Here is a 27,852-nt window from a genome sequence, read left to right as displayed (position 1 = left end):
CACGCAATTTGCAAGGGGGAAATTTGCAAGTTTGGACATCTTTTCTTGTGAATTTGACACAAATCGTGACGGTGTCTTACAGTATCTCGCTCCCCTGTGACATTCATACCGCCATTAAATAAACTATACATCGCACATTCCCCTCCACTGTATTGTCATCTCTGAATATCAAATATAGACGTCTACTGCATGTCTATTGAAACTGGAAACGTGTTCAAACGCGATTGAATTAACTGGAACTGTCTGCTGTTCGTATAAAATTAAGGTCCTCGTTCTTGTACCAAATAAAATCTTAATGGAATGAACATGGTGTTCATTTGGGGTATTTCATTGAGCTCTGCGTTTCCATTAATATACCTCTATCCACATAACACACTTCCCTTTCTGCCACTTAAACTGGTCGTAATAACAACTCCCTTGCCATATAAAGGGGTACGCTGCCTGCAACAATCGCAAAGATTTGGGGAAGGCGGCTCTCAGCACTGGCTACACGGGCAGTGACATCATTGCTCAATCTCAAATCACTCTCTGAGCTTTTATTTCCCCCCCCGCTCCGTCGGTCTGTCCGTCTTCCCCAGATGGAATTTATTTAAAAACGAGGACAACCGCCTCTCCCGCGGAAGAAGGCGCCGTGTGTGCTCGTGTGTGCCGGCGCCGGCGGAGTGAGAGAGCCGAGCAGGAGAGCGAGCGAGAGGGGTAGCAGGCGAAGGAGAGAGAGAGAGAACAAAGCTATGAAATTCATCTGTGCGGTTTGCCTGCTGCTACTATTTCCAGCTCTGAGCCTCAATACTAGGTGAGTCCAAAAAAAACAACAACATTTATTTATCCTCTCGCTCCTCCGAGTGGTACTGGGGGATGTCACCTCAGCCGTGTTAAATGTTACAAAGACTTTTGTTTGCCTAGACTTGCGTCCATCTACTGTAGGAAGATACAGCCCCGCACTTGATCTGATACAAAGACAGGTTATCGGCTCCTCTTTCTGGCTCGCTTTGAAAAGAGGCTTTGCTCTTAATCCTGAACTTTTATTTTCTGTCAATTTGGGAACGCGTCTACCCCCCTCCTCATCAGTCTGCAAGCGAGTTTTTAAACGTATGGGCGATCGCAGAGTCCCTTGACGCGAACCCAGTGAAAGCTAAGCGAGCCGGTCCAGACCCCTCTATGAAGTGCAACATTACTTAAGGGAGTTTTTTTTTCCCCTGTTGTTGTTGTTGTTGTTGTTTTTTGTTGCTGCTGCTCTTGTGCCTGTTTGCTATGCTGGGATGGTTATCAAGGGGTGACGCTTTGCTGGACTGCGTACCCAGCGAGACAGAGAGGCAAAGGCGATTCATCGGTAAAACGCGATTCTTTACCCCCGTGAGCAGAAGCCGCCGACTGCTCCGGGACCGTGTTGTCTGCTGCTAGAGAGCACAATGAAATTCCTGGAAGTGTAGAGTCGTGCCAGGCATCGTTATCTGGCTTATATCGATACGGTTGCTGCTGTCTTCGGTGATGCTGGTTATTCTGCGTGCTGTGCTTGTTGCGGTTGGCTGAAAACGCAGATCTTACCGTGATCAAAAGCCCGATGTTATACGATTATGCAAAACGCGGATTTTTATCAGGACCTGACTCAGATACAGGTAGGTTTCTGCAACGGGATCAATTTCCTTTCCCTTCCTGAAAGCTCCTACCAGTGCGAGATTAGTTCTTTATATTCTTCAGGCATCTGTGCTGTATTTCACCCACCACATAAAACACAAAGCTGTGTGTGTTGGGACTTCTGTCCAAAGAAGGAAAGGACTCTGTGGCTGTTTGAATGATTGAGATGCAGCAGGGTTATCTGAAGAAGTTCCTACACTGTGCGAGAAGCTCTTCCCATTTCTCCTCTGTCTAGGAATATAATTAAGGAATCTTTGCATTAGAATTTCATAACCCTTTTCTGAGGGGAGGGAAAAAAACAACTGATCTAATGTCATTATAACTTTTGGAATAAAACATAAGGAAAGCCAAGGAGCAGGACTGTTCTGTGCTTCGTCTGGGCCAGTGGAACTAACACAGCACAGTTAATTCTGGTGAAATTGTCTTTGTGTCCAGAGGCAAATCGCACAGCCTTCATCATAACCCCAGAATGATAAACAGAGAGATGATGGCTTGGTATCTGATTGTGTGTGAAATGCAGACAACCTGAATCTCAATCCAATCAAATCAGTCTGAGCTGAGTTCTGTGGTCGTGGAGGATTTCAAGGACGTGGCCAAGACAACGTTGCGCTTCTGCAAATTTTGCATTTTTTCAATCTTTATGCGGAAGCAAAGCAGATTGGACAAACAGCTGCAAAGTAGCAAAAACCTCTTAAATATATTTAGGAGTAAGCCTTTATGAGCTGCATGAGCAAATGTGGACAGTGTTGACCATAGTTCTACTACTGCCTGCTCTGGACTGGCTTAGTATTTATTTTAGGGTAGCTGGCAATAATACAGTACAATGACAACACTTCCTGCCAGAAGACAGAAACTATTAAAATATTAACCAAAGTACCAAATTCACCTCTTAACAATCACAAACATGATTTCCTGGTACCATTTTGCACTAGATGTCTGCAATAACACTGCAATATCTCAATAACACATGACTAATAACTGAAACACAAGATTCATAGTGCATTTTTCATGATCAGATACCTACTGATGTCCCAGATTGTGAAATATGTTACTTAAATGACCTGATTGATTGGAAAATCATTCTTCCTTTAAGACTGATAGCCTGTATTGATTTGTATATTGCATACGCCTTCCTGTCTACAAACGGTAATGTGGCCCATTAGGAGACAATCCAATATTTGGGTATATGGTCGTGTCTGTGTGGCTCAGTCTGCCTGAAAACGTTAGCGGAGGTCTGAGAATGAGGCGTCTCGAGACAGTGTGAGCAGCATCAGAGCTGTTGTACAGTGGCAGGGAGCCCGCAGTCTCTCCCATGGCCTAGACGAGCAGGCATGGGCGAAACGGTTCAAGACACATCCCTGCTGTACAGTAGCTGTCCTCCTCGCCAGCAAACACTGTTGCGAAGTTTTTTTTTGGGGGGGGAAAGAGATCAGTTTTGGGATGGAAGTGGTCACTAACAGAAATCAAAACGAGCCGTGTGTCCCTGGAAAACATCTCAGGATGAAATAAACAAACGGGAAAAAGTCCCGCTCCCACTCCCTGGTTTCAATGGGTAGGACAGCGGTGGTAAATATCGGTATAACACCGATAGTCGTTCAATCTCAAAAATGAAAAATGTTGGTAAAGAGGAGAAGGGGGCTAGTTTTGTTGGTCTCGGGGCCCGAGAGCAGGCTGTCCTCAAAGGTGTGACATATGACTGTCTCCCAGCCCTGAGGGAACCGCTGAAGTCTCTGCTGCTTCGCTTTTCTCTGTGTGACCCTTCACAACGCTCAAACTGAACACATCTGCTATGTCGATTACAGAATCCTTCGAGGCGTCGGGTGGGGGGGTGGGGAGGGGTTGAGGGGGCTGCCATCAAGCATTTTCGTGCAGGAAGTCCGCTATACAGTGTCGAAGCACAGGCTGGAAGTTTGACAGCTTGCAGGGCAGCTTTGCCAGAATGCCTCCCGGACAATATTGGTAGAACAATAAACATAGATCAATATGCATTATGGCACTGTGTTCATATTAGTACTGATGTCTTCTTTCTGGCATGCACTGTCTTAATGGGAGTGATAGGAGTTTAAATAATAAATAAATGTCGGTTGATCGAAGCTGGAGGTACCCAGGGAAATGAGATTCATTGAGCGCCTGGTTGGAAATGACCTTGTGCGTGGAAACTGTGATGGCAGCAGGCTGGCGGGGCCGGATAGTCGTGTCTCTCTGGTCCTGGGTAGGATTCCCGCCCGGGTGCCTTGTGTGTGTGGAGTCTGCATGTCTTCACTGTGTCTGCCTGTTTTGTTGTTGTGTGTGTGCCCCTGTGATAGACTGGTGTCCGGTCCAGGGCACGGTCACACCTGTGCTTGCAAGTCAGGCTCTGATTCGCCCTGGCCCTCTCTGACAATGTGATTAGAAGAAAAGGACGGATAGAAAAATTTGCAGTTTAAAAAAACAAAAACGTACAAATTAAACACCCCAGGACGTGAATAGTCTTATCTGTGCTCTTACACAGTTTTGGCATCAGCGGATGTTGTAACCGCAATAATTCTGTAGTGCCACGGGCATCCTTGATTTCTGAGAAAGCAGCGTTTCAAAGCAGAGTTGTTTGACGAGCCCACAAAGCCAGTCACTCTTGAATCTGTGTTTCCTGGCCATCTCTCTGCTGGACGCCGTTGGCCGGCACCTGAAGACAAGAACACCTGGGGCCTTTCTCGAGCAGGAGACAGTGCGAGGACATTGGAACCCCAGCAAGGCTACACGAGACGGGAGGCATTGTATCCCACCCTGCTGGTCTGATTGCTAGCAGTTTCCTGCACTGCACCCCCCACTAGCTCTCTCACGCCTGCTGCTCTTTTGTGTGTGGGGGGACTCTGTGCACAATCTCAGTGACTGCCTGGTCGTTAACGATCACATGGTTTTCTGGGGGTGCCACTGGTGCGGAATGGCTGTCATTTGCTCCCCAGATGGGGGTACTTCACTGCGGGGGGGGGGGTAGAGTTGGAACCCTTACGATGAAAAGCGCTATATAATAACAACGAGGGATTATTTTTCTTGTGAGATATAGTACTGGAGAACTACTGCGGCAGCCGAACTAAAGAGTGTTTTCGTGTAAAAACAGATGTTCATCTTCGTTATTCCCAAATCACACGTACAGTAATACTTCTGTCCAAGAAGTGTAAGCCTGTGTGGTCCGGCCGTTTTTTTTTTTAAAAATGTACGCTTTATATTCCGCTGATTGTTTCCGTGGGTCAGAAACACGTGGAAATGTATCGCGGGCGTCTGTGCTCTGGCTACACCCATGAACACGTGACGGCGGCGGAAGTCAAGAGCCTGTCAATTAAAGCCTGTTGCACAGGAGAGCCGTGGCTGTAGCAGAACTAAGAAGTAGTTGATGAACGTTTTTAAGAACCGACAGCTCCGACAAAGCAAACACCAAATTCATGAGCGTGCAAAGAGCAGCCAGAGGTGAGAGATTTTTGTCATGATGCTTGCAGAGAATACTAAACTTCTTTATAATAACCGTAGCAAGTGTGCTAGCCCGTTGTTTTTTTTAAATCCATAATGTGTAATGGTTTCTAATTAGTCCCTCGTGGCCCACACTGGCCTCTAAACGTGGAGAACCTAAATGTTAAAGTGTAGACGAAAGACAATGGAATTTGAAAAGTCAAACAAACACCACGGTCCGGGATGAGGGTGGGATATGTGCTTGGTAATTTTAGGACCCGTTTTCTTTTTTGTTTATTAAATTCCCAAGAGAAAGGCTGAGAGAAGAAAGGCACTCTCCACCATGATCATTCGTCCCTATGCATCACTGCTTTGGAGATCAGAGTGCACCAGAAGAGGGCGCCCTTATCAAAAATCCGATCGGTGAGGTCCACACACACACTAAAACGGAACAGGTTGAAGTTTTCAAGTGGCATGTGTACACGACTACAGCAGGGAGCTGTGGGCTATTCTGACATCTGAAGTTTCTCTACTCTTCACATGACCTCACAACGGCGACATCCCGGGTTACCAAGCATGTGCTATTACCAGGGTTTCGTGCTGGCCTGAATAAAAAAAAAAAACAGATCCCGCTATCGGGCAGCCGCACACTTCCTGACGAGATTCCAGTTGGCTTAACGCAGTTTTATTTTTATCTCTCTGCGTGCTTAAGCCGGCTCTGCGCGTCGCTGACTCTTCTGAATGACACGAGTGCGACTCGCGTTTTTGGTTGATATCGCGAATAACTCCTGCATTTGCGAGACCATCTGCCGCGATCAGTTCCTGCTTAGGCTGACGTTCGAATACACGGAGCCGAGATATCAATTTCCCGGCTTTGGCTCCGAGTTCATCAGAGACGGGCGTGCAGTACTTCTCAGGCTTTATGAGTGACACAGGGCTCTCGCTAAGACATGAGAAGCAGTCATGACTCCTGTAAAGATATCAGCAAGGTGTTTATCTTATCAGCTAGTCTTGTTACTTTGTACACTGTATGCTTATGCATTCCCCCCCCAGCCACTCATTATTCCTACAGAAGGATTGTACCTGATATATTCAGGCAGGTCAAAGTTTTTTTTTTTCGGTCTCCTGTTAATTCTTGTACAGCACAAGGGGCCTCCCGGGCTGTCACACAACGAAACAAGCCCTCCTCTCCCTGCTCGGCAGGGAGCTTGAGAAACGACACCTTTCTCAGCGGTAGTGCTGCTGGTTGTCGAGGAGGCTGGATTGCTGTTTACAAGACCACGGGCTGCAGATGGGGGAGAAGGAAACAGGCCTTTTGTGTTGGTGTGCAAGGTTTAAACGCTTAAAAAAAAAAATAGGCTTTAGCCCAAACCTCCGCAGACAAATGGTTGATGCCCAAAACAAGCCAATGATGTGAAAAGAAACACAACATTTCGGCTGTGGAGCCTTCTTTGGGTGTGAAGAGGAAGGCTCCACAGCTGAAATGTCATGTCTTTTCTTCTCTTTTCAGCAGGGAATAGACCTGTACTCGTTCCTTTGCAGCCTGCGCACGCTGACGCAGCTCCCTGCTTGAACTACTGTAACTTCGAATGATGTGAATGTCCGATCTGCAGCACCAGTAATGCTGCAGTCCCTTCCACTGCTGTGAGTGGTCCTGTCACTCAGCTGCTCCCACTGTTGTGCCTGCTACTCCCCAGATGAGTACGGGCCATAACGTAAAGGCATATTTCTCATTTTCTGCTTCTTAAAAGGAAATAGCCCACAGCATTCAAATAGAACTGTCGGGGTGTGGGTTCGAGTCCCTGCTTCTGCTGTGCCTCGAGTGAGGGTCTCTACCCCAGCCTCTCCAGTCCTCCCAGCTGTAGGATGGGGGACCTGGGGGGTTCTTATTGTCTATAATCTTTGATTTTGTTTTTTTCTGAGACGAATAATTTCTCGCCTAAGCTAAACTCAGTTTTGTGATTAGTGTGCGTTGCCACAGTACGCGGGCTCCTCAACACCCTGGAATCTACTTGCGCCCACCCCAATTCCAGAAACAGGGTTTTAAACCCCCCAGTGTGTTGTGTAGATTGTATTATGTATTTGCCTTAGTAATTTGCATTATCTGCACTTTGCACTATGTGTATCCTGTCTGTATTTGCACCGTGGACCAGGAGGAACAATATTTTGTTCCACTGTATACTTGTAAATGGCTGGAATGACAGATAAACTTGAACTTTAGGAAGGGGTATTTAAGGAGGGGCAGTTTTTTCACAGTGCTGCCCTACGGAGGCAGTGTTTCCCAGCCTTTTCCATCACGCTACAGAATTTCTGTTCAGGCCTGCGTCTCCACCACCTCAAGCACGTTCCTGCCTTTTTAACTCTTTATGCGTCATGTGTTCTGTTTCTACAAAAGGCAGGAAGTGGTCATGAGGAACAGCTAAAGGTTTATTGCATGCTGGAAGGTAAAGAAAAGAGCCGCAACTGTGGAGCCTTCTTCAGGCGTGAGGGAGAGAGGGGAGTCAGCAGGTGATAAAGCAGAGGAGAACAACAGACAAGGTAGTTAACAGGAGGAGCAGGGGAGAGAGGTGGGAAGGCAAAACCTGCAAATGGAGAGAGAGAATTCGAAGGAGAGGAGTCTGTCATTGAGAAAAGGTGGAAGGTGTAATCGTGTTTTCAGGATCATTTTGGTTCCGGATACATTTCTGCTATAGGAGTTCAGAAACCGCCCTGTGAGGATGCAGCTGGAGAGATCAATATGATCATGGTCAGGTTTGGCCATGGTCATGCTGTACTGTATATTGTAGGGCACTGTTCACACCTGGCTAGCTGGGAGATGGACTCTGGCCAGCGTCCTCCTTGCCTCTGACGTCTAATGAGATTGCTTGCTGCAAATCTTCCCTTCCTCCTTTCTGCAGCCCAGCTTCAGAGTTCATAGGCTTTTTACTGGCAGGACTGTCAAGTCCTATCAGGCCATGTCGGGGTTAATCTAAGTTCGCCTCATAGTGCATAGTAGCCTAATCCTGGCAGAAATTGATGATGGCGAGACGAGCCAAGCCGATCTCGAGGGGTTTTGTGTTTTATGTGTCTGTCTGGCTTTAAGAATGTAACGTGCACTGCCTACTATTCCCACATGGACAGTGTGGCCTCTGTATTGTGTGTACACAGAACATTATGCTTTAATTACTCCACCAAACTAGTATATGTACTGTATCAGCGTCAGCACGCGTAGGCTGCAAAGGAACAGGTAACGGGTTGATTCCATGCTGGAAAGAAAAGAAAGGAAACGCAATGTTTCAGCTGTGGAGCCTTCTTCAGGTGTGAGCTACTTGAACTTCTTCAACCCGTTTCTGCTGCGGCCCACTATGCCTTCCGCTAAATCTTTTTCTACACCTCTCCGCCATTCCTTCTCCTGCTCCTTCTCTCACTAAACCGGCATTCCGTCTCTTCGATCAGCTGCTGACTCCCCTCTCTCCCTCACACCTGAAGGAGGCTCCGCAGCTGGAATGTTGTGTCTCTTGAGCTAAGCAAATCATGTGGGCTACTCCGATCTTGGAAGGTCTTCATATTTGTGTTCCAAACTTCTCTCTCCATTATTTAATTGGAACAATTTTGGACTGGTCAATTGAACCGATGTTGTAATGGTGACCTGTAAATCCTGCTGGACTGGGGCAGATCAGGACCTGGGCTGGACATCCCATAATACAACATGAGGAGCTGACCAGGGTAAACCTTTTGAACCAGAGGTTGGGGAGGACTTTGGCATTGTCCTAAGGAACTAAGTTTCTTTTTGTGATTAATGCTGAGGTTGCTGCTCTGTAGCAGTGAAAATCCCTCCTTGCTTAATTATCCGAGCGGCACAAACTCTTGTTTACTCCTGCCACATTTACAGCATGTCACTGCGATGAACCATTTGGTCTAGAAAAACATTAATCAGTCGCCTGGCTAATGCAATTCATTTTGGTGCAAAAATAGCACTACTTTCTTACACCAGTGTGCAGGAACCGCAGGAGAAAATGTGCTATCTACCTGACCTGCATGCATAGTAATGTCTTAATGTGCTTCAAACTGGGTTATTGTTTCCATCTGTCTGTCTGCTATGGAATATAGGGATGCCTTCCTAATTAATGGAATGGGAGTTATAATAATAATAATAATAATAGCTGTCTGCATGCACCTGCTGAGTGTGAAATCAAGATTTTATTGCGAGGATACAGCATGCTTCCCTAGGGAGGGAAACGGTTTTACGTATTGCATGAACCCAGCGGAAGACCAGGAACACATTCATGCATATTTGAACAACATTGTGTCTCTGAAAGAAACCTGAAACGGGAAAAGACAAATTGATGTTTAAGACCGCTGCTGCTTAATAAGTGCTGACAGTACAAAGATCTATGGAGTGAGGAACTGAAAAAGGCCTGCAAAAGTCCATTTTGCTGACATATCATCCTGTGAAGACATTAAATATGTGTACAAAATGTAACATGCCTTTAGGTCTAGGTTGTGGTTTTCCATCTTGAAATGCGGCGTGCAACGTGCATCATGAAAGCACAGTTCTGTCCCAAAACACTCCCACATTCATCGCATTCCCAGGACAAGAAGCTCTTTGTGAATGAGGCTAGGCATTGGCATACTTGCCTAAGCAGAAAGGATCGGGGCTTTGTCTTATTCCTGTTGCGTTGGTCTCCAGTTCTCCGTGGATGACCCCCAGGTTGAAGGCGAGCGATGGGATCCAAGCTGGAACATTCCGATATTCCCAACAGGAAGTGAAGCACAGCTGAACCTCTTGCTGTCTGGGACGCAAACCTCGAGGGAATGGAGGGGCTGAAGGGGCAGAAGAGAGCGAAGTTGGGGGGGGGGGAGGTTGTGCGAATCGGGGTGCAGGAAAACTGCAAGAAAATCCTGCGGCACAGACCTCCTGTTCTGCCAATCAAGACATTGCATCTGTGTGCAAGGTGATCATAGAGGAAAGGCATCATCCAGGTGGTGATGGAGGGGACTCCCCATTACCCGTAAAGCACTAATTAAGTATGAGGATTATTATTATTAATATACAATGCTGTACAAAGGTCTTAGACATTTTCTGTTTTACTTTCAATCAGGTTTTCTTTGTTAATGCAGAAATGGAATTCTGTAATAATCCTCTAGTGAATCGTCATCCTATCAGTTAATCCCGAGAGATCTGTAGAAACTGGCCCTTTAGCTTGACAGCTATGTAGTCGGGAACATGTGGTGTTAATGTCAAGGAACAATGTCAATTAATGGAGCTTTGTAAAAAGGTTCAGGAGGAGGTCATGCCTTACTCTCGCCCACTTGCATCTGCTTGCATAGAGATGGCACGTCTCTAACTTCCTGGTACAGCATGTGCAGTCCACGTCTCTCGTGCTCAAGATGGGTAGACAGTGGACAGGATTGGCACAAAACGAGTTACATCTGCAAACTAATTCAGATCGCACCGTGACTCTGCCTGGGCTTGTCTGAGCTCCTGAAACCCTGGGTGGGGAAGGTAAGGGCCCCTTATGTTGGCTGTCATGCTTTTCTTACCTGGAGTTCTTATGAGCATGATTTTTGAAGAGTCTAATGTGAATTGATTTGTGTTATTTCATAATGCCAAATGACAGGCTTTTCCTGTCACTCACACCAAGCTCTGTTAATAGCAAAGTTTCTCTAACCATTGAAAACAGTAGTGGAGTGAAGGTACATTAACTTCTCATTGTGTCTAATTCCTTTGTATGACATGAAACTGTCACAATTATTTATTTGCTAAAGTCTTCCCTGGCACACGCCCTCGGGTGATTAATTGCCCGTAGTTAACAAGCCAGCGTAACGGCACAAGCCAGGGCTGTCCACTCCTGCTCCTGCAGGGCCGGCCAGCGTGTCTGCGGGCTGTCCACTCCTGCTCCTGCAGGGCCGGCCAGCGTGTCTGCGGGCTGTCCACTCCTGCTCCTGCAGGGCCGGCCAGCGTGTCTGCAGGCTGTCCACTCCCTGCTCCTGCAGGGCCGGCCAGCGTGTCTGCGGGCTGTCCACTCCTGCTCCTGCAGGGCCGGCCAGCGTGTCTGCGGGCTGTCCACTCCTGCTCCTGCAGGGCCGGCCAGCGTGTCTGCGGGCTGTCCACTCCTGCTCCTGCAGGGCCGGCCAGCGTGTCTGCGGGCTGTCCACTCCTGCTCCTGCAGGGCCGGCCAGCGTGTCTGCGGGCTGTCCACTCCTGCTCCTGCAGGGCCGGCCAGCGTGTCTGCGGGCTGTCCACTCCCTGCTCCTGCAGGGCCGGCCAGCGTGTCTGCAGGTATGCTCTTTAAAGCAGGAGTAACAGAGAAGCTGTAAAACTAGTCCAGTTAAGCAAAAATGATCTGGCCTGTGAAGAGTTGGAAAGAAAACCTGCCGAGACACTGGTGCTCCAGCAATCCAGGTGTTCATCTGATCCCGCGGGGATCCAGGTGTGCCGACAAAGCATCTACTGTGTCACAATCCAAAGTCAGAGGGAATATTGGCATGCAAGTATTTTTACTCCTCTCTATTCTTCTGCGGAGCAGTAATTAAAATACACCGCCTGCGATTGCAGCCCGTGATGACACGCTTTCCTCCGAGTTGTGCCTTTTCCTGCATTGGCATTCTGGACGCAAGCCGGCTCTCTCCTCTGACAGGTTGCACGAGCAGCGGGCTCGGAGTCCCGTGGCTCGGTTAGCGGCGGCGCCCCCAGACGGGGTGGACGCGGGCTCGCTGACCAGGAGGCCTGGGTGCAGTTCCACAGGAAGGAAACTCTTGCGTGCCACAGCTTCCCTTTCCATTATCATTGTAGTAGTCACCGGGAGAGAGCAGATGCTTCGAATAAAGTAACAGATGGTCCTCCTTTCCTTTTTTTTTCCTTCCTCCCTCTCTCTTTTTTTCCCCACTCTATAATGTATATCCTGAGCCAATGTAAAGTGCAATGTGCATTTGTTTAAAAACAGGATTTGGGTAAAGCCTTGTGAAGCAGCGCAGGTACTGTCGGGCACAGACGGGCACATCTTAATGAATCTGTTAATCATGACTCCCTCTTGGAAACACCTCGTCAGGTATTGGCAAGATGGGCTGAAGTGTGGCTTTGCTCCAGCTCAAAATAATTTAACATCCTGGCATTCTCCCCTTTCCTGCGTAGCAGTTTTTAATATCAGAATAATACTCCCTGCAAACTTATCTAGCACATGGGGGAGAACCTGTTTTTTTTTTAAAAGTGTTCTGTGAAAGTTTTTACAACCCGCTGTAAGATTTGATTAAATTCGTTTTGGAAGTAGTTGGATGGCCACAGATGGGAACTTTGTTTTACACAAGACAAAAAAAAAAAAGGTTTAGGAGTGTTTCCAATAGAAATGTTTTGCTCTGGAAGGGTTGGGGTTTGTGAGTATCCAGTGCCATGGCTGAAGATGAGAGTTTCTCGGCACTCGCTTTGTCTGGAATGGCGATTTACACACGGAGCTGCCTGCATTGTATTGATGCCCTGGTCGACTGCTTTAGGCGGTGCTCTTTTTATGGTAGGTTTTGTACGTCTTTTAAAGATCAAATGCAATTTGAAGATACTATAATTGGCAATTAGGAAGCAGACAAAAAAAAAAGATCGTTTGAATGGCCTCCAGGATTTCTACTGTACCCAGTTGCTAATGGTGCAATCCGACAGCCTGTCTAAAGACCTTATCTAACAGCATGCTCCCCTTTGGACAAACGATGCAAAATAAAGAATATACAGTACATGTGAAGGGTAGAACCACAGTCTTGCATGACAGAGCTGTACTATTACAATTAAATTGCAGTGTTTTGCAGAAGATATAAGCGCCATGTACAAGCTTTAGCTTGCATTCACAAGCAATGGCTGTGCACGGATATCCAGAAACGGGAAGGTTGATCTCCAGGAGTCTCCCCTAGAGCGAGTGCCAATCTGATGTCAATAAACCAGGCCCGTCGTTAGTGAGGAGAATCGCTTGAAGGTAATCGTGTTCCCGCTGTCAGCAAGGTAAAAAAGCCCAGTCTTGGAGTTCTCCCTGGCCGCTTGTAAGCGCTGTCACTCTCGGATTTACACACCTGATCGAGAGGCTTTCTGAAAGACAGCTGGAAGGCTGTCCTCGCTCTTGGTTTTTTTTATTTGCGTGCTGATTTGCAATTTCATAAATCCGTAGCACCTGGCTGTCGGAAGGAAATTCCATTTCTCTGCGGATGTTGCACGTCATTGCCTTCATCGGCCTGATTTACAGTCTGATTTCACAGGGGTCCCCTCTCTTTGCTTTGAGGAGAGGTGGGTGTAGAGCACGCTGGGTGTCTTGCTTTTAATGTGCAATTATTTGACAGCACTCGCCGGTTTCTGCAGTAGAAGGCAATGAAATAGCAGAGTGCTGAGAGAGAGAGCTAATCCAAGCTTTCAGTAGCACTTTATTAACCAGTCTGTCACTGGGGTGTATCAAGAGTAAAGTTAATTTGCACACATAACTCAACAACGACGTTTCTCACAGCCTCCAATTTGGAGTTTGCAACAAAATTTCTTTAGACGAGACAAACTTTGAAGTTTGCCCTACTGCTGTATGTGCAGATATCGTGCTCACTTTTCCCTCCTCCTCCTCCTCCTCGCCCCCTGCTCATTGGCTCGCTGTTCCTCATCACGGTGGGATGCGGAGGGGGTTCCCGAGTTCTTCAGCCTGACGGCCCAAACTTTGCTTCCCTCAGCCCTGCCAGTCTGTGCCAAACCTGCCGCTACCAGCATCCATATCACCCTGCAGCTCCCAGCTGGCAGCCCCACTGAAGCTCAGCAGGTGTGATCCTGGTCAGTACCTGGATGGGAGACTCCTGGGAAACCTAAGGCTGCTGTTGGAAGAGGTGTTAGTGGGGCCAGTAGGGGGCGCTCACCCTGCGGTCTGTGTGGGTCCTAATGCCCCAGTATAGTAACGGGGACACTACACTGTAAGCAGGTGCCGTCCTTCGGATGAGACGTAAAACCGAGGTCCTGACTCTCTGTGGTCATTAAAAATCCCAGGGCATTTCTCGAAAAGAGTAGGGGTGTAACCCTGGAGTCATGGCCAAATTTCCCCCTGGCCTTTACCAGTCATGGCCTCCTTACTGTAACTTCCAGGTTTGTCTGCATGATATATACTATAGGTGTTGGACTACTGACAGCTCCTGGTTTGGAGTGAGACAGTGATAAATCTGATGATGAACTGGCTTCATCACTCTGCTCTCCTCCCCACTGAGAGCTGGTGTGTGGTGAGTTCTGGCGCACTATGGCTGCCGTCGCATCATCCAGGTGGGGCTGCACACTGGTGGTGGGGGAGGGGATCCCCATTACCTGTAAAGCGCTTTGAGTGGAGTGTCCAGAAAAGCCCTATATAAGTGTAAGCAATTATTATTATTATTATTATTTTATTATTATAATTGTCTCTCACTGAGCCACCTACCACATGAAGCTTTTGAGATGAAAATCCGAATCGAGAGGCTAAGCTATGCACCATCCGTGCACAGATCGGGGAAGAATGGGCTCAATACGGCAAGAATATTACCTTTTAAGGGGATTCCAGTAATTACAACGATAGTACAAGGAAAACGTGAAGATAAGAAGAGCACACAGATGAGGGGGTGTTATTGATTGTTCTCATCAGTGGGTGAATTTAATTACTGTTGTTTTCTGTGACATTAAGATGGACGTCCCTGCTGCTTCTGCACTTTCAAATCAAGAGTTGTGTGTTGGCTGTCACACGCAGAAGAGGGCTTCAGCGCTGTTTCGAGCAATTATGAAGCCCTCTCGGAGTATGGCCGACAGCTTCCTCTCCTGCACAGCTCGCCATCCTTCACTTTCATCCCTGCTACATCTGAGAGGAGCTCCAATAGGTATCATTAAGTAAAAGCACAGATTACAGACATGTCTGATGAAAGGTTGTTTTACATGATTATCTGACTTTCAGGATGCCCGTAATTGCCTTTGCCTTCTCAGAATTACAGAATGAAAGCAAGGCTGTTTTGGTCAAATATAATTTATTTAGGGTCTGCCCTGTTCAGTTCTCTTATTTTGCTGTGAAGGTTTTGGCTAACCTTATTTGTTGGCATGTAATTGCAATCAGCATTGTTTTGTACCTCGGCACTACAAATCACAGCGGAGAGGCTGAGACTTCTCTGAATAATGCACCCTTTCAGGAAGGCTGCACAAAGACCACTGTGGTGTAATGATGAGGTGACGCACACAAGAAACGATTCATCCCATAGCAGTGATGTGCAGTATAATTTCCTGTCTCGTACCTGTGTAGCTCTCATGAAGGGATAAAGCTACAGTACATTGCTTGGCATTGTGGCGGGATGCCTTGAGCCTTATTTCTACCTGCTGAGCTAGTTTTGCCACGTTTCTGACTTGATTTCTCTCTCTTGCTTCCTGCACTCCGTTCTGCCATAGCTAACTTCCATGAAAGGGACACGCCAGTGATCACTGTGCAATGTCAGCCCCGGCCTTCAATAATTCTTCATTTTCACTTACGCAAACACTACTGTCAGATGCGTTGTCAACTGCTAGCAACTGCAAAACGTGAAGCTGCTTGTTTTCTTCTCCCCATAGGTAAATGATTGTAGTTACTGTACCTTCTCTTTCTTGTGCACCCAGGAGAAGCACTCCGCCAAAGCACTAATTAGCTCCCAGCATCTGTTCAAAATAAATAATGCAATATTTGCATGGAGTGCATGGGTGTTTGGGAAGAAAATTCAAATCTTTCCTAAAAGGCCCAAAGCCTTCGGGATTGGGAAGTGGCGTGCTCTCCGGCTGCGATGTTGACTTTTATTTAGAATCCACAATGGGTGCCTTCAGATCTCTCTTTTCGCTCTTCTCCTACCTGAGTGTCTCTCCTAATAACTCCCAGTTTAGGAAGCGGGGACCAGCTGGTCCTGGGAAGAAGTCTTTTTGAAGAGGGGTGCCATTTATCACCGGTCCTCTCCGGCGCGCTGGCCTGTGCTGTCCTCTGATATCCCCCTCTCTGACAGGTGGAAGTGGGCCGGGCCCGTGCACGGGGCCTTCTTGAGTAATGGCTGTGATAGTCTTCCTCAGAGAGACCCTAGCGTTTGTGTGCTAACCCCAGCCTCTGTGTTCTCCCCTTGCTGTCTAAATCTCCTTTAAAACAGCATGCTAATAATAGAGTGCTTCATTCCGCCACAGAGGGAGCTGGATTAGGGATAATTATGAGTACATACAGGGCTTTGGTGAAATGCTGTTTTCGGTCTTTTTTTTTTTCCTCCTTTTCGAGCTTAAAAAAGAAACAGTCATTTGTTTTTGTGGATTTATAAAGGAGGATCCTGGATTCAGAAGCACTTCCTACATTTCCCGATTTAGCAGCACAGACCTTTTTCACAGCGTATATGACTTCCGTCGCACATAGAACATGCAAATTAGCGGGGTTTTGCTAAAATGTTAGAAGATTATAAAAGTCTCTCCCACTGGTTTAAGCAGACTTCGATTATGCACCGGTCCCTTCATCTACATGCGTTTACCTGTATTGTGGGACTTTTTTTTGGGGGGGGAATTACACTTAGAGGCGTTTTACCTAGACCAGGTGTTCTTAACTACACAAAATCAAACGGGAGCCTCGCTCTTTCTCTTTTTCCTTCCTCTTTCCGTGAGCCACAGCTCAGAACCCCCCGCAACGCATGTTATCATCGCATTAGATGGGTAACTAGATCTTTTTCGTCATCCATAAACAAATGCATCCAATGAAGGGTGAGGAAAAGGGTTTTTAAGACTGCCTGTAGCAATACCTATCTTCTTGGTTCCTTCGTGTGTGTGTGGAGGAGGTGGTGGTGAGGTCATCACTGTGATCCTCTTTCACCAGGGCTGTTTAAAGAAGGGAGTCTTTAAAGGACATTACCTTGTACAAGGGGCGCGAGCTCGGCGCAGCATTGTAAAAAAAAAAAAAAAATGCATTGCTAAATTAAATGACTTGCATGCCTTCTCCTGACAGAATCAACGCATGAGGCACGTGAGGTTTACTCAACACTGTCCGGATGACCGGCTGATCCAGCACTGGAGGAAAAGAGATCCCAGCTGTGGGCTCACCTCCGCACGGTTAACGAGACGGAGCGAGTTCCAGTTCCTCCTTGCGCTCCGTCCCGCGGGCGCGATGTAGAACCAGGGTCTGGCAGAAAAATAATCTGGCAGCTGCCGACGGAATAGCTTGGCTGTCTCCAGGATTAGGGATGTGGCGGTTGGATAAAAGCGGCAGGAAGCAAAGAGCAGCTATCAAGGCTGGCGTCGATGGGCGGACGTCAGTGAAAACGAAATGGCGATCGAGCCGATAAAGTTCGTGCAGATAATGGGTAAACATGTTGTGTCTATTTAAGACCTAAAAGCATCCTTATCATCCTCCCCAGGAGCGTTTGTGCTTTGTTTAAAATTACATGATACAGCACAGGGGTCCATCTGTCACAGTGGCTTCTGCTGAATGGCTTTTTTTGGGGGGGGGGGAGCTTTGGAGTTAATGGATGTGCAGAGACACCGCTGATCTGCAGTCTGAACCTCTGATGAATGTGTCGCCTTTCGGTCTCAAGGTTAGCTCTTTCCCCTTCAGTAGAGGAGCAAATTAGAAAGTAGAGAGAGGGACGTTTTTAGGCATAATTAAGACTCTTTATGTCAAAACAACTGCACTGAAAACATTTAAAATGGGGGGAAATATACCTAGGAGTCAGTGGTGTGCAGTGTTGTGGAATAAGCTGCATTATTAGAGACTCCAAATGGGAGGTTTTATCAGCCTTATTCAGGAATTATTAGTGCCTGCGTAAATCGATTTTATTTTTTTTTTCCTGCACTGTGCGGCATCCTTCATTCTAAAAAGTTTAACCGAGGTGAAGACTCCGCTCTAGTTGTATGAGTGCTCAACACTGCAAGGGGCCAAAAAAGAATAATGAGAAGCCATCCTTCCAGCAGCCTGTACGAAAGCCTGTCTGATACAGGGGTTACAGGAAATGGCAGCCATATCACCCTGCAACTCACAACTGGCAACCCCACTGGAGCTCAGCAGGTGTGAGCCTGGTCAGTACCTGGATGGAAGACCTCCTGGGAGGTTGCTGCTGGAAGAGGTGTTAGTGAGGCCAGCAGGGGGCGCTCACCCTGCGGTCCAGGTGGGTCCTAATGCCCCAGTATAGTGACGGGGACACTATACTGTAAATAAGCGCCGTCCTTCGGATGAGACGTAAAACCGAGGTCCTGACTCCCTCTGGTCATTAAAAATCCCAGGGCGTCTCTCGAAAAGAATAGGGGTCCTGGCCAATTTTCCCCCTGGCCTTTATCAATCATGGCCTCCTAATAATCCCCATCTAAAAAATTGGCTTCATTACTCTGCTCTCCTCCCCATTAATAGCTGATGTGTGGTGAGCGTTCTGGCGCACTATGGCTGCCGTCGCATCATCCAGGTGGGGCTGTGCACTGGTGGGGGTGGAGGGGATCCCCATTACCTGTAAAGAGCTCTGAGTGGAGTGTCCAGAAAAGTGCTATATAAGTGTAAGCAATTATTATTATTATTATTTATTATTAAACACATCATCTTCTCAATATTGATTACGGATGTCTTGCTTTATTATTTGACATTCTGATTTTATTTCCAGCTAGCAATTCTTATACAGTGCAGTATATGTGTTGGGTGCTATTTCTCGTTACATTAAGGATTTTAGGAAATATAGACAAGCCCAATGGAGTTGTTGATTAAGGATGCATAGGGCTTCACTTTGACTTTAGCCAACCTGGCTTTGGGGATCAGGTTGATTGTGTGGTTAGTGGAGGCTCATGTAGCAGGGAATGCTGAAAATGAAAGCCTGATTCATACAGTTACAAATTGGAGGAGACTCTTCAGTCTATCTGGCCTGTTTGGATGTTAGTAGCTTATTGATCCAAGGATTCTGTCCAGCTGTATTTTGAAGGAAGCCAAGGCATGGCCTTCAGATACTATAAGTGGCGAGCCAGACTCCTACAACCCTTTGTGTAAAGCAGTTCCTCCCTTCCTCGATTTTTACATGCACTTCCATTTAGTGAAGTACCTGGCGTTTATTTTATTTCGGATAATGCCCTGTTGTAGTTCCTTTTCTAATGCAGGAGAACTTTAAAGAAACTGGACGAAATGTCGTTAGACATTGGACATCAGAAAAGACGCATTATAAGAGAGATTTTAATAATGGACTTAATGCTGGCAAGCACCCCTGTGAATTTCTTTAGTACCAGAGCAGCAATCTCAGCTTGAGTACGGCTTTTCCATGTCATGTTGGAAATTTGACCTGAAGACTCAGACAGACCAGATTCTGAGTCCTCCTTTTTCACTCTGCTGATGTGGCACGAGACTGCACCAGAGGCAGCTATCTTCTCTCTTCTTTCACAAGCAGGGCCGCTCAGGCGAGAGCCTGTCATACAGCTCTTAAGATGTACGCATGAAAGTGAAAATCACACCATGTTGCTGTGCTCTGTGTACATCTGAGTTTCAGCACTGCGGACAGCGATCTGGCAGGAGCCTTTGAGCAAACCCCTATCCCGAGGACAGCCATGTGCGAGTTTATAATGGTGGATTTATTGCGGCATTTTCACACTTTTACTATGATTTTACATTGCTTCTGCTGTGGTGTCCCATTGCTTTACAATGCCATCTTTTCATGACATGGTACTATGCGTAGTTAAAGGTATATTTAATATGCAATCCATAGAATTAAGGTATATTAGGCTTTACCTACCGTCCAGTGAAATGCAGCTCCGAACCACTGAAAAAGTAAATTTATGGTAAGAGTGTACAAATACTGTCAGAATTCAGCAATGCAAGCCTTCATAAAAAAGTGTGCCTTTAGCACTCTCCACCTTTCAAGTTCACAAGACAGCAATTACTCATCTACATGCCCGCATGGCTGCAGCAGTGCTGTGAACGGCGAGCTTTTGCAGGAGACTCTAACCCATGGCGGGGCCTGTTCTGTCGCGCAGAGGCTGCCCGAAGGCGTAGCCCTGCAAATTTTCCCCAGGGATGCTTCAGCTGTGCCGTGCGAGATGTGCGTTGGGCCAAACGACGGCAGGGGGCGAATGAGGATGGGCTGCACGCTCGGTCTGCTGGGAAACAGCGGCAGACAGAAGACACTTGACTGTCAGAGGGGCTTTGTGCAGGACAGGACTTCACGCTGTGTCCAAATGGGACTGCTTCCATTTCACGTCCGACAAGCACACCTGTCAACACACGGCAAGCCTGGGCTCAAGGAGATCGGCTATTTTTAAAGTTAAACAATATAATTTAGCTGTGTAGTAGACAACCAGCTGCACTGAAGCAGACCTTCTGATGGTAATTCAGCGAGCAGCTATTCAGCTATGATGACAAAGGCAGCCTGAGAAATCAGAGTATATCTGCATGACACTGGGCTGTTTGAATGCACAATGAGATGCAGTCTGAAAATCGTGCTGCTTTCAAGACTGGCAGAGATTCTGATTCTCAAGACTCCTTGCTGTTATTCTCCTTCTCCTTGGTGAAATGCTGTAAAAACAATTACGGGATTTTTTTTTGTCATATTCATAGATTTCTTCAGTAACAATGAAATAAAAAGCATCAATGATCTAAGTGCATGAATATATTTTGTTAAAAAAGCATATCTAATGAGGGCGTTCTTTTTTTTTTTTTTTTTTTCCTCTTGACATGATCCGAACAGCAGCTTGAAAGCATGGAAATGCAACAGTCTCTAAAAGGCTGTTGAGACTGGCCTTCCGCAAAGCCAGTGTTCTTTCAGTGTTGAGCCAAAATGTCCATTCGTCCGGGCCCACGCATGTTACAGCTCCTCCAAATCCAGTCCATTACAGAGCGCTTCTCCAATTAGCTCTGCAGTTATCATACTGATAACCACCGGGATCAATAGGACAATTAAAGCTCTGTTGGGTGGGGAGAATTCTGTAATGGACGATGGGCGTAGCGCCGAATTTTCTTTTTTAAGGAGCGTGCCGGTCTGTCGCAGGCGCTGCCGCTGATGTGAGGTGTATCGTGCTGCAGGTTCAGTTAATCACTTGAAGGCTGTCGGTCTCTGTGTGGAATTCAATCGCACAAGTTTGCCATTCATCCTTGTCTCTGACACGGGAACACAGAGCACCCCTTGGAAGTGTGCAACATCAGTTCTGCTTGGCGGATTAAAGATTTAGCTAAATGTATTGTGACAGCGTTCCTTAGTGGTATAAATAGTGGGAGCTGTGGTGCTTGTTGGTAGCAAAACCTGGCAGAAACAGGAGATCCACACAGAGGCTGAAAATAATACAGAGATGAAGCCAAGAAAGCAGTTGTTTTTAGGTGGCTGTCAAAGCCACCATGTGATTCTCCCTTTCCGACTCCGACAGGCAAGGGGGAAATGAATTCTGATAGTTGACAAAAAAAAATGAATAATGCATTATTCTTTTTTTTTTTAATTAATAAACGATTGCTTCAGGCAAAAAGACACGGGCAGTGACGCCACTTGTATTGATTACAGACAAGGTAAATGGACCTGTTCACCTTGAAAAAATTTCCTATTGTTTCTCCTGAAACAATTTTAATTGTGGCCGTCATTCGATATTTTTCTCATGCGGGTGATAAATGGCTTATTGGCACTGTATTGACAAGTACGGAGAAAAGGTTTTCTGTTTTTCCCAAAAGGGAAGCCCGTACTAGGGATTTATTAAACAAAGCTTTTACAGGTTAAACCTAAAATGTTAGCTATCTTTTCCAACCCCATTAGAATGCGTTCACTTTTTTGTAGCAGCTGTTGAGATAACTCTGACTGCGACATAATTATAACTTTATAGATGTTGAAACATCGAAATTCCCAGTAACCTTCAGATAAAGTTATCATTTTCCTGCCCTGGTAACCCTTGAAAGATAACTTGCAAATTGAGAAAGACCTTTTACCTTTGACTTTTTGAGATAAGCTATTGCTATAGTAGTAACCATTGCAATGTTGGTGGTAGTAATATCAGTAGTACAGAAGTACAATTGCAGTAGTAATCTGCTTCTTTACTACTATGAAACTACAAATCCCGCAGTAATAACTGTTATTGTAGAAGTACCCAAACTAGAAAAAGAGTATTATTAATGACAGTGATGACTGAGGTATCTTACTTTCGCCACATGCAGAGCTCCTACACTATATCTGAACATTTGGATTCCATCAGGCCCAAGGGCTATGGATTCAGACGCCAATAGTCACATCTGCTCTAGAGAGGTCTGATTAAGACTGACATCCAGAATCTGGTCTCGTTCCAAACCAGCTGGCGGAGCAGAAGCTCAGAGTAATGCAGTGCTGCTTCTCCGCCTGTCAGAAACACAGTTCTGAGGCCTTTCTGCTCAGTGCGCACGGAACAGAGGCGGGCTGCGTCATCATGACATCAACCACACTTCAGTGACTGAGGTCGACACTGGTCAGGTTGTTTGCTATTTTTTCCCCCCCTCTAAAAACATATTTTGAGCTTTCATGGTCCTGTAGTGAAGCTACAGTACGTGTTTACATTACTTTCTTAAAAAAAAGGGTTGTCCCTAATTCTAGGTAATTTACACTCATATTTTCAGTAATGACCAATATGGATTTCTCGTTCGTTTGCTAGTTTATTGGAAAATTGACAGGAGAGGTTTGCAGACGGGTCCTGTTTAAAGCAAGTTAACGGAGAAACATATCTGTACAGGCTTTTCCTTCTGTAGTGTTCTTGCACTATTAATTCTTCACAGAAGGGCGACGTGACTGTATGCGCCCACCCCTCCAGTCTCACATATACAGTAAAACTACTTTTTTACAAAAATGACTTGGAGGAAAATCGTTCCAGCATGGCTCTCTGTACACTCTTAAACTTCGGGCATGTTGCTCTTAATTATTTACTCCTACATTTCAGCCTTGAGTACCAACCAACTGCCTTAATGCAGAGTAAATCAGGTCATGCTATGATATGGGCCACTTGGCTTTCCTGCAGCTGATGGATCTGCCTTCTGCGATGGAATTTATCCAACTTGGCAGCTGGACTACGAGCAGATGGTCTGTGCACTAATACATCTGACCATGCTGTTTACCCCTGAAACATTCAAATATAAAGCACATTGGCATTCAGACGCAGTGCTTGATAGCACGCCTCGCAAGCAGAACAACAGGTATATGTCAATGGATTGAACTGATCCTCACATCCTTTGACTGAAGTTTATCACAGCGTTGCATGTAGGAACGAGAATATTTGGTTAATGGCCTCATGCATATCATTGGCTGCTGTGAAGCACTACTGCGTTGATGTGATCTTTGCTAAAAAAAAGGGCTCTGTGGATGCTGCTGTGCTTATTGTATAACTTATTGTATTGTAGTAGTTCTTCAGATCTCTTAAGTCCTTTCGGTTTGGTTTATGTTATGGCGAATTAAAGATGCATTGTTTATTTACATCTGCATTGCCAGCAGCCATATCACCCTGCAGCACCCCGCTGGCAGCCCCACTGGAGCTCAGCAGGTGTGAGCCTGGCCAGTATCTGGATGGGAGACTCCTGGGAAAGCTGAGGTTGCTGCTGGGAGAGGTGTTGGTGGGGCCAGTAGGGGGCGCTCACCCTGCAGTCTGTGTGGGTCCTAAAGCCCCAGTATAGTGACGGGGACACTATCCTGTGAAAAGGCACCGTCCTTTGGATGAGACATAAAACCGAGGTCCTGACTCTCTGTGGTCATTAAAAATCCCAGGGTGTTTCTCGAAAAGAGTAGGGATTGGTATCCTGGCCAAATTTCCCCCTGGCCTTTACCAATCATGGCCTCCTAATAACCCCCATCTCTGAACTGGCTTCATCACTCTGCTCTCCTCCCCACTGAGAGCTGGTGTGTGTGAGAGGACTGGAGCATCATCCAGGTGGGGCTGCACACTGGTGGGGGTGGAGGGGATCCCCATTAGCTGTAAAGAGCTTTGAGTGGAGTGTCTATAGTGGAGTGGAGTGTTAAACCAGCCACTGAGAAGACCTTTCAGAAGACTACGTGACCTTACAAAACAATAAGAGCAGCCCTTCCTTGAGACAGTGCCATCAGCCGATCTTTGGCAGTGAATTTATACCAGTGTGCCGCTAACCTGAGAATGTCCTGTACTGTAGCTGCTGTTCAGGCTGTATAGGCACAGGTTTGAGGTGAGCTGTAGTGCCCAGATGTTCTGTATTTCATCATTCCCTGATATTGCCAGCAGTAGAGAGCCACAAAGCAATCTAGCACAAATGTACAGTAGTTGTGCTGTAGTTTCATTTTATTTTATTTTCAGAAGGAGCGGCAAGCGGACATCGGTGCCCTTTATCTCGGAGCTTTTGAAATCGATAAAACTAATTGAAACGGCGGAAAATTCACGCTCGCTGTCTGGAATGACCTGTCCCCTCAGCGCGCTGTATTGAAAAGCCTGCTCAAACAGCCCCGTGCCGAGTTAGTAAGGACACAGGAGCCAAAATCAATGTCTTAAAAAAGCCCCCGAATGAAGAAAAACCTTTTTTCACCACAGGGCTACATTAAGTTTCAGGGAGTATGATATTGAATTTACTTAACCCTTAGAAAATGCCTTTAGCAATAAGACAATAATTCATAACGCATAGCTGCTTTTGCATAGTTCCTGTAGCTCCACTGAGCTGATGCACTTTGGGTTTTTTTAGGTTACAAACTGTGTGTGCTTCATAGAAGTGTCTTTTGTAAACCAGTTTGCATACAATAAATCTGTAATACAGTAACGTGTTAATATAGTGTACAATCGGGTTTACAATCTGCATTAGTAGCTTCCTTTCTGTCTGAATGGGGTAAATTAGTCATTAGTTTATGGGTTCTGTCTGAGGCTCTTTGTATTCATTGCTAGAACTCCCTACTCTTAATTGACATGAGGAGTTAATTACCGAACGTAGTCTGATCTTTGCATTTCTGAATGAGGTGCCAGTGTTGATTTGTCAGGTCGGCGCGGGATCTGGAGTGATTCATCCAGCCCGTTGTGTGTCCTCCGTGTGAAGCCGGTGTGCTGTGGTGCGGTGTGTGCCCACCCATCGCGTGACTGCAGTCACGCTGGGCAGGGGGCAGGAGAGCTGGGGTTACCAGGACAGAACGGGAGACGCCACCAGGACTAACCAAAAATAAAATGCGCTCCACAAACCGGGAAGGATCCTGAGGGTAATTAGTGTGGGTTTTCTGAAGAAAATCTCAGCTGTTGTTGAAAGGTATCGTGGGCTGACAGGGTTCTGAGATTTTCTGCAGCAGGTTAACCTGGAGTATCAAACGGATAGGAAGCCTTGCTGTGTAATTATCGCATGTAGCTTCAGCTGTGAGGGAGGAGATCGGGCTGACAGATCGTGGAGCCTGGAGGAGAGGAACGCTTTCTGAAACACTTGGGAAACAAAGATGCAACTGCCTCTCTCCTTTTTTTTAACCAATTTTTTTGTTTTGTTGCCGCTCTGCAGATGCAACAGTTTCCATCTGGAGGACAGTTAAACTTTTTAATTGTCCAATTTATTAGAAATGTTATTGTTAAATAGTAATATATTTATACACTGTGTAACGCACATCGAAGCACTCACACTGACATAGACCAACATTGCCGTTTCCGTTTCACCTTATCTGCGGTTTGCTGTCTTAATGTTTGGATCTCCTCTAACCAAATTTGATGTGTTCCAACCGCTTGGTAGGAAATGAGTTGGTCCATTAATTAGCAAAGCCTTATTGTTAACAGAAAGCAGGCAGCGAAAAAAATTGCTCAATTGGATGGAAAGGGGAGGAAAAGTTCACATTATTCACGGTGGATTATTTTGATGTTGGCTTGACAGTAAAATTCAGAGAGTCAGCCGGTTCATGCAGTAGCACATTGCGTGTCAGTGATTTGGTAACTGGCTGTTCTCGCAGGGAATTGTGGAAGACTGGGAATGTCAGAGAGTGGAAACATCGGGAATTGAGAAGCAGCACTTTTAAATGTATCTGTTCCCCCCTGAAGTACAGATGGCAATAACCAGCCTACTAGCCCTGTGGGTATGAACGTCAAAACTGACACTGCTGCCATCTGCCACAGGCAAAGATTAACGATGGCTTTCTCTGAAACCCTTACTGACAACACGGTCTGTACCTAATCCTCCTGCAGTCTGCTGGAATTAAACTTAATTGGGTTTACTGGCCGATCTCAATGACTTCATCAACTTGCCCCGCGACTGAGATCATCGGAAGAGCCGAGCGGAGGACTTGCGGATGGAATCCGGCGCAGGCAGGAACTGTACATCGCCTGAGCAGAACGCAGCATTCCAGATCGGACCTCTGGGCTGTTGGCGTCTCTCAGCGAGCAGGGAAACTCCCCTTCAGGGGTCTCTGCGCTAGCACGTGGCCGGCGTGGGAAACGCAGAGGTACCGAGTGGTGGCCTGCGGAGGGGATCTGCTGCTGGGCTCAGATCCGTGCTGTGGAGACGGGGAGCCTGCAGGGCAGCACTTGAATGCAAGGCCCGGGCTCCAGATAAGGGCAGGCAAGTGCGGAAACAAGGATCAGATTTTCCGAGGAGCTTTGGTTTCTGCTTCAGCATCAGATCTAAAGGGCGTGAAAACCGTTTCGGATGAGCGCAGGCCAGTGGGGCTACAAGTTGTTTATTGATCCAAGAATCGACATTTACCGTTTTGTGAGTCATGCTCATTCCTGGTCCCGGGGGATCCACCGGGTTTTACAGGTGACGTATTTCCCTCAAGTGGTCAAAACCTGTGAATAACCGATTCAGTTCAAGTTATTAAGAATGCAGGGTGGAATAAAACCCAGAAGGTATAGCGCCCCCTCCAGGACCACAGCTGAGTATCGATGAGCTCGGTAGTGTGTGTTCCAGTTGTACACAATAATGCTCGTCTTTTATTCAGTCCTGGATTTACGTCCTCATAATTTCTCCCTGTGTCCCTTAGATCCCCAATGGGGCTGATTTTGTTAGCATCTTTTAGCAGCTTTAGCCCCCTGTTCAAGACGAGGGAGTTTCAGACTTGAACTTGCCTGATGTCAAATTCGTAGCACAGACTTTTCTCCTTGTCTGTTTTTTGCTCCACGTAATCATAGCGTGACGGCAACAAATGTAAGCCAGTTTCTAAAAGTCATCTTGCTAAATCATTATATGTAGGGTTTTTACCTTGCATATTTTTACAATACGGTTGTGTTTGTCACCGGCTTGCCATTCCTCAAGAGTTAGAGTGGGCAGTCAGGTGTCTTTTGGCGGTGCGGTGGCCCTGTGGCTAAGGATCTGCGCCTGCGGCCGGCAGAGGAATCCTCCACCGTTGGGCCCCTGAGCAAGGCCCTTCACCCCAACTGCTCCAGGGGCACCGTATAAATGGCTGTCCCTGCGCTCTGACCCCCAGCTTCTCTCCCTGTCTGTGTGTCTCATGGAGAGCAAGCTGGGGTATGCGAGAAGACAAGTTCCTAATGCAAGAAATCGTATATGGCCAATAAAGTGAACTTTAAGTGATCTTACCTTTGCATTGATTGAACAGTTCAGTAGCTGCCCTATTATTTATTTGCAAATGACAAGTCTCGCTGCAGGAAATATTCAGAATCCTCCTGTCAGGACAAGTGAAACTTAATCATGAAGCGCTTTGGAGATTGGTTGCAATGAGGGCCAGCCTGGTGCTCGTACTGTACAGTGAGGTGAAAAACGAGACTCTGAAGTTGCTGTTCTCACATACAGTATGCATGTTAAACAACAGAGGATTTATTTGATGCCAGGGTTTGGGGACATGGAGGAAATGTTATGTTTTACGTGCTTATTTTCTTTTTTTAGAACGTATTTCCCCATTTCCCTTACAGTGTGTCAGCACAGGAGCGATAGTTCAAAAGCATGCCACTAATATTTCCAAATACACAAAGCCTTGGAAATAGGC

General features: G+C 46.5%; 1 protein-coding gene across 1 annotated transcript in view; it reads left to right on the top strand.

Annotated features, from left to right (window-relative positions):
* The first annotated feature begins 378 nt into the window (after nt 1-378).
* Nucleotides 379-27,852, top strand: part of luzp2 (leucine zipper protein 2) — a 139,204-nt gene continuing 111,730 nt past the window's right edge. The window contains exon 1 of the mRNA XM_088934826.1: nt 379-793. Within this exon, the coding sequence (XP_088790952.1) occupies nt 732-793 (62 nt within the window). The 5' untranslated portion in view covers nt 379-731. The remainder of the gene's footprint in view (nt 794-27,852) is intronic.

The sequence above is a fragment of the Atractosteus spatula genome, chromosome 16 (assembly GCF_055471065.1).
Source record: "Atractosteus spatula isolate fAtrSpa1 chromosome 16, fAtrSpa1.hap1, whole genome shotgun sequence".
NCBI lineage: Eukaryota > Metazoa > Chordata > Actinopteri > Semionotiformes > Lepisosteidae > Atractosteus > Atractosteus spatula.
Note: the sequence above shows the minus strand (reverse complement) of the source record. Positions and strands in the feature narration are given on the sequence as shown.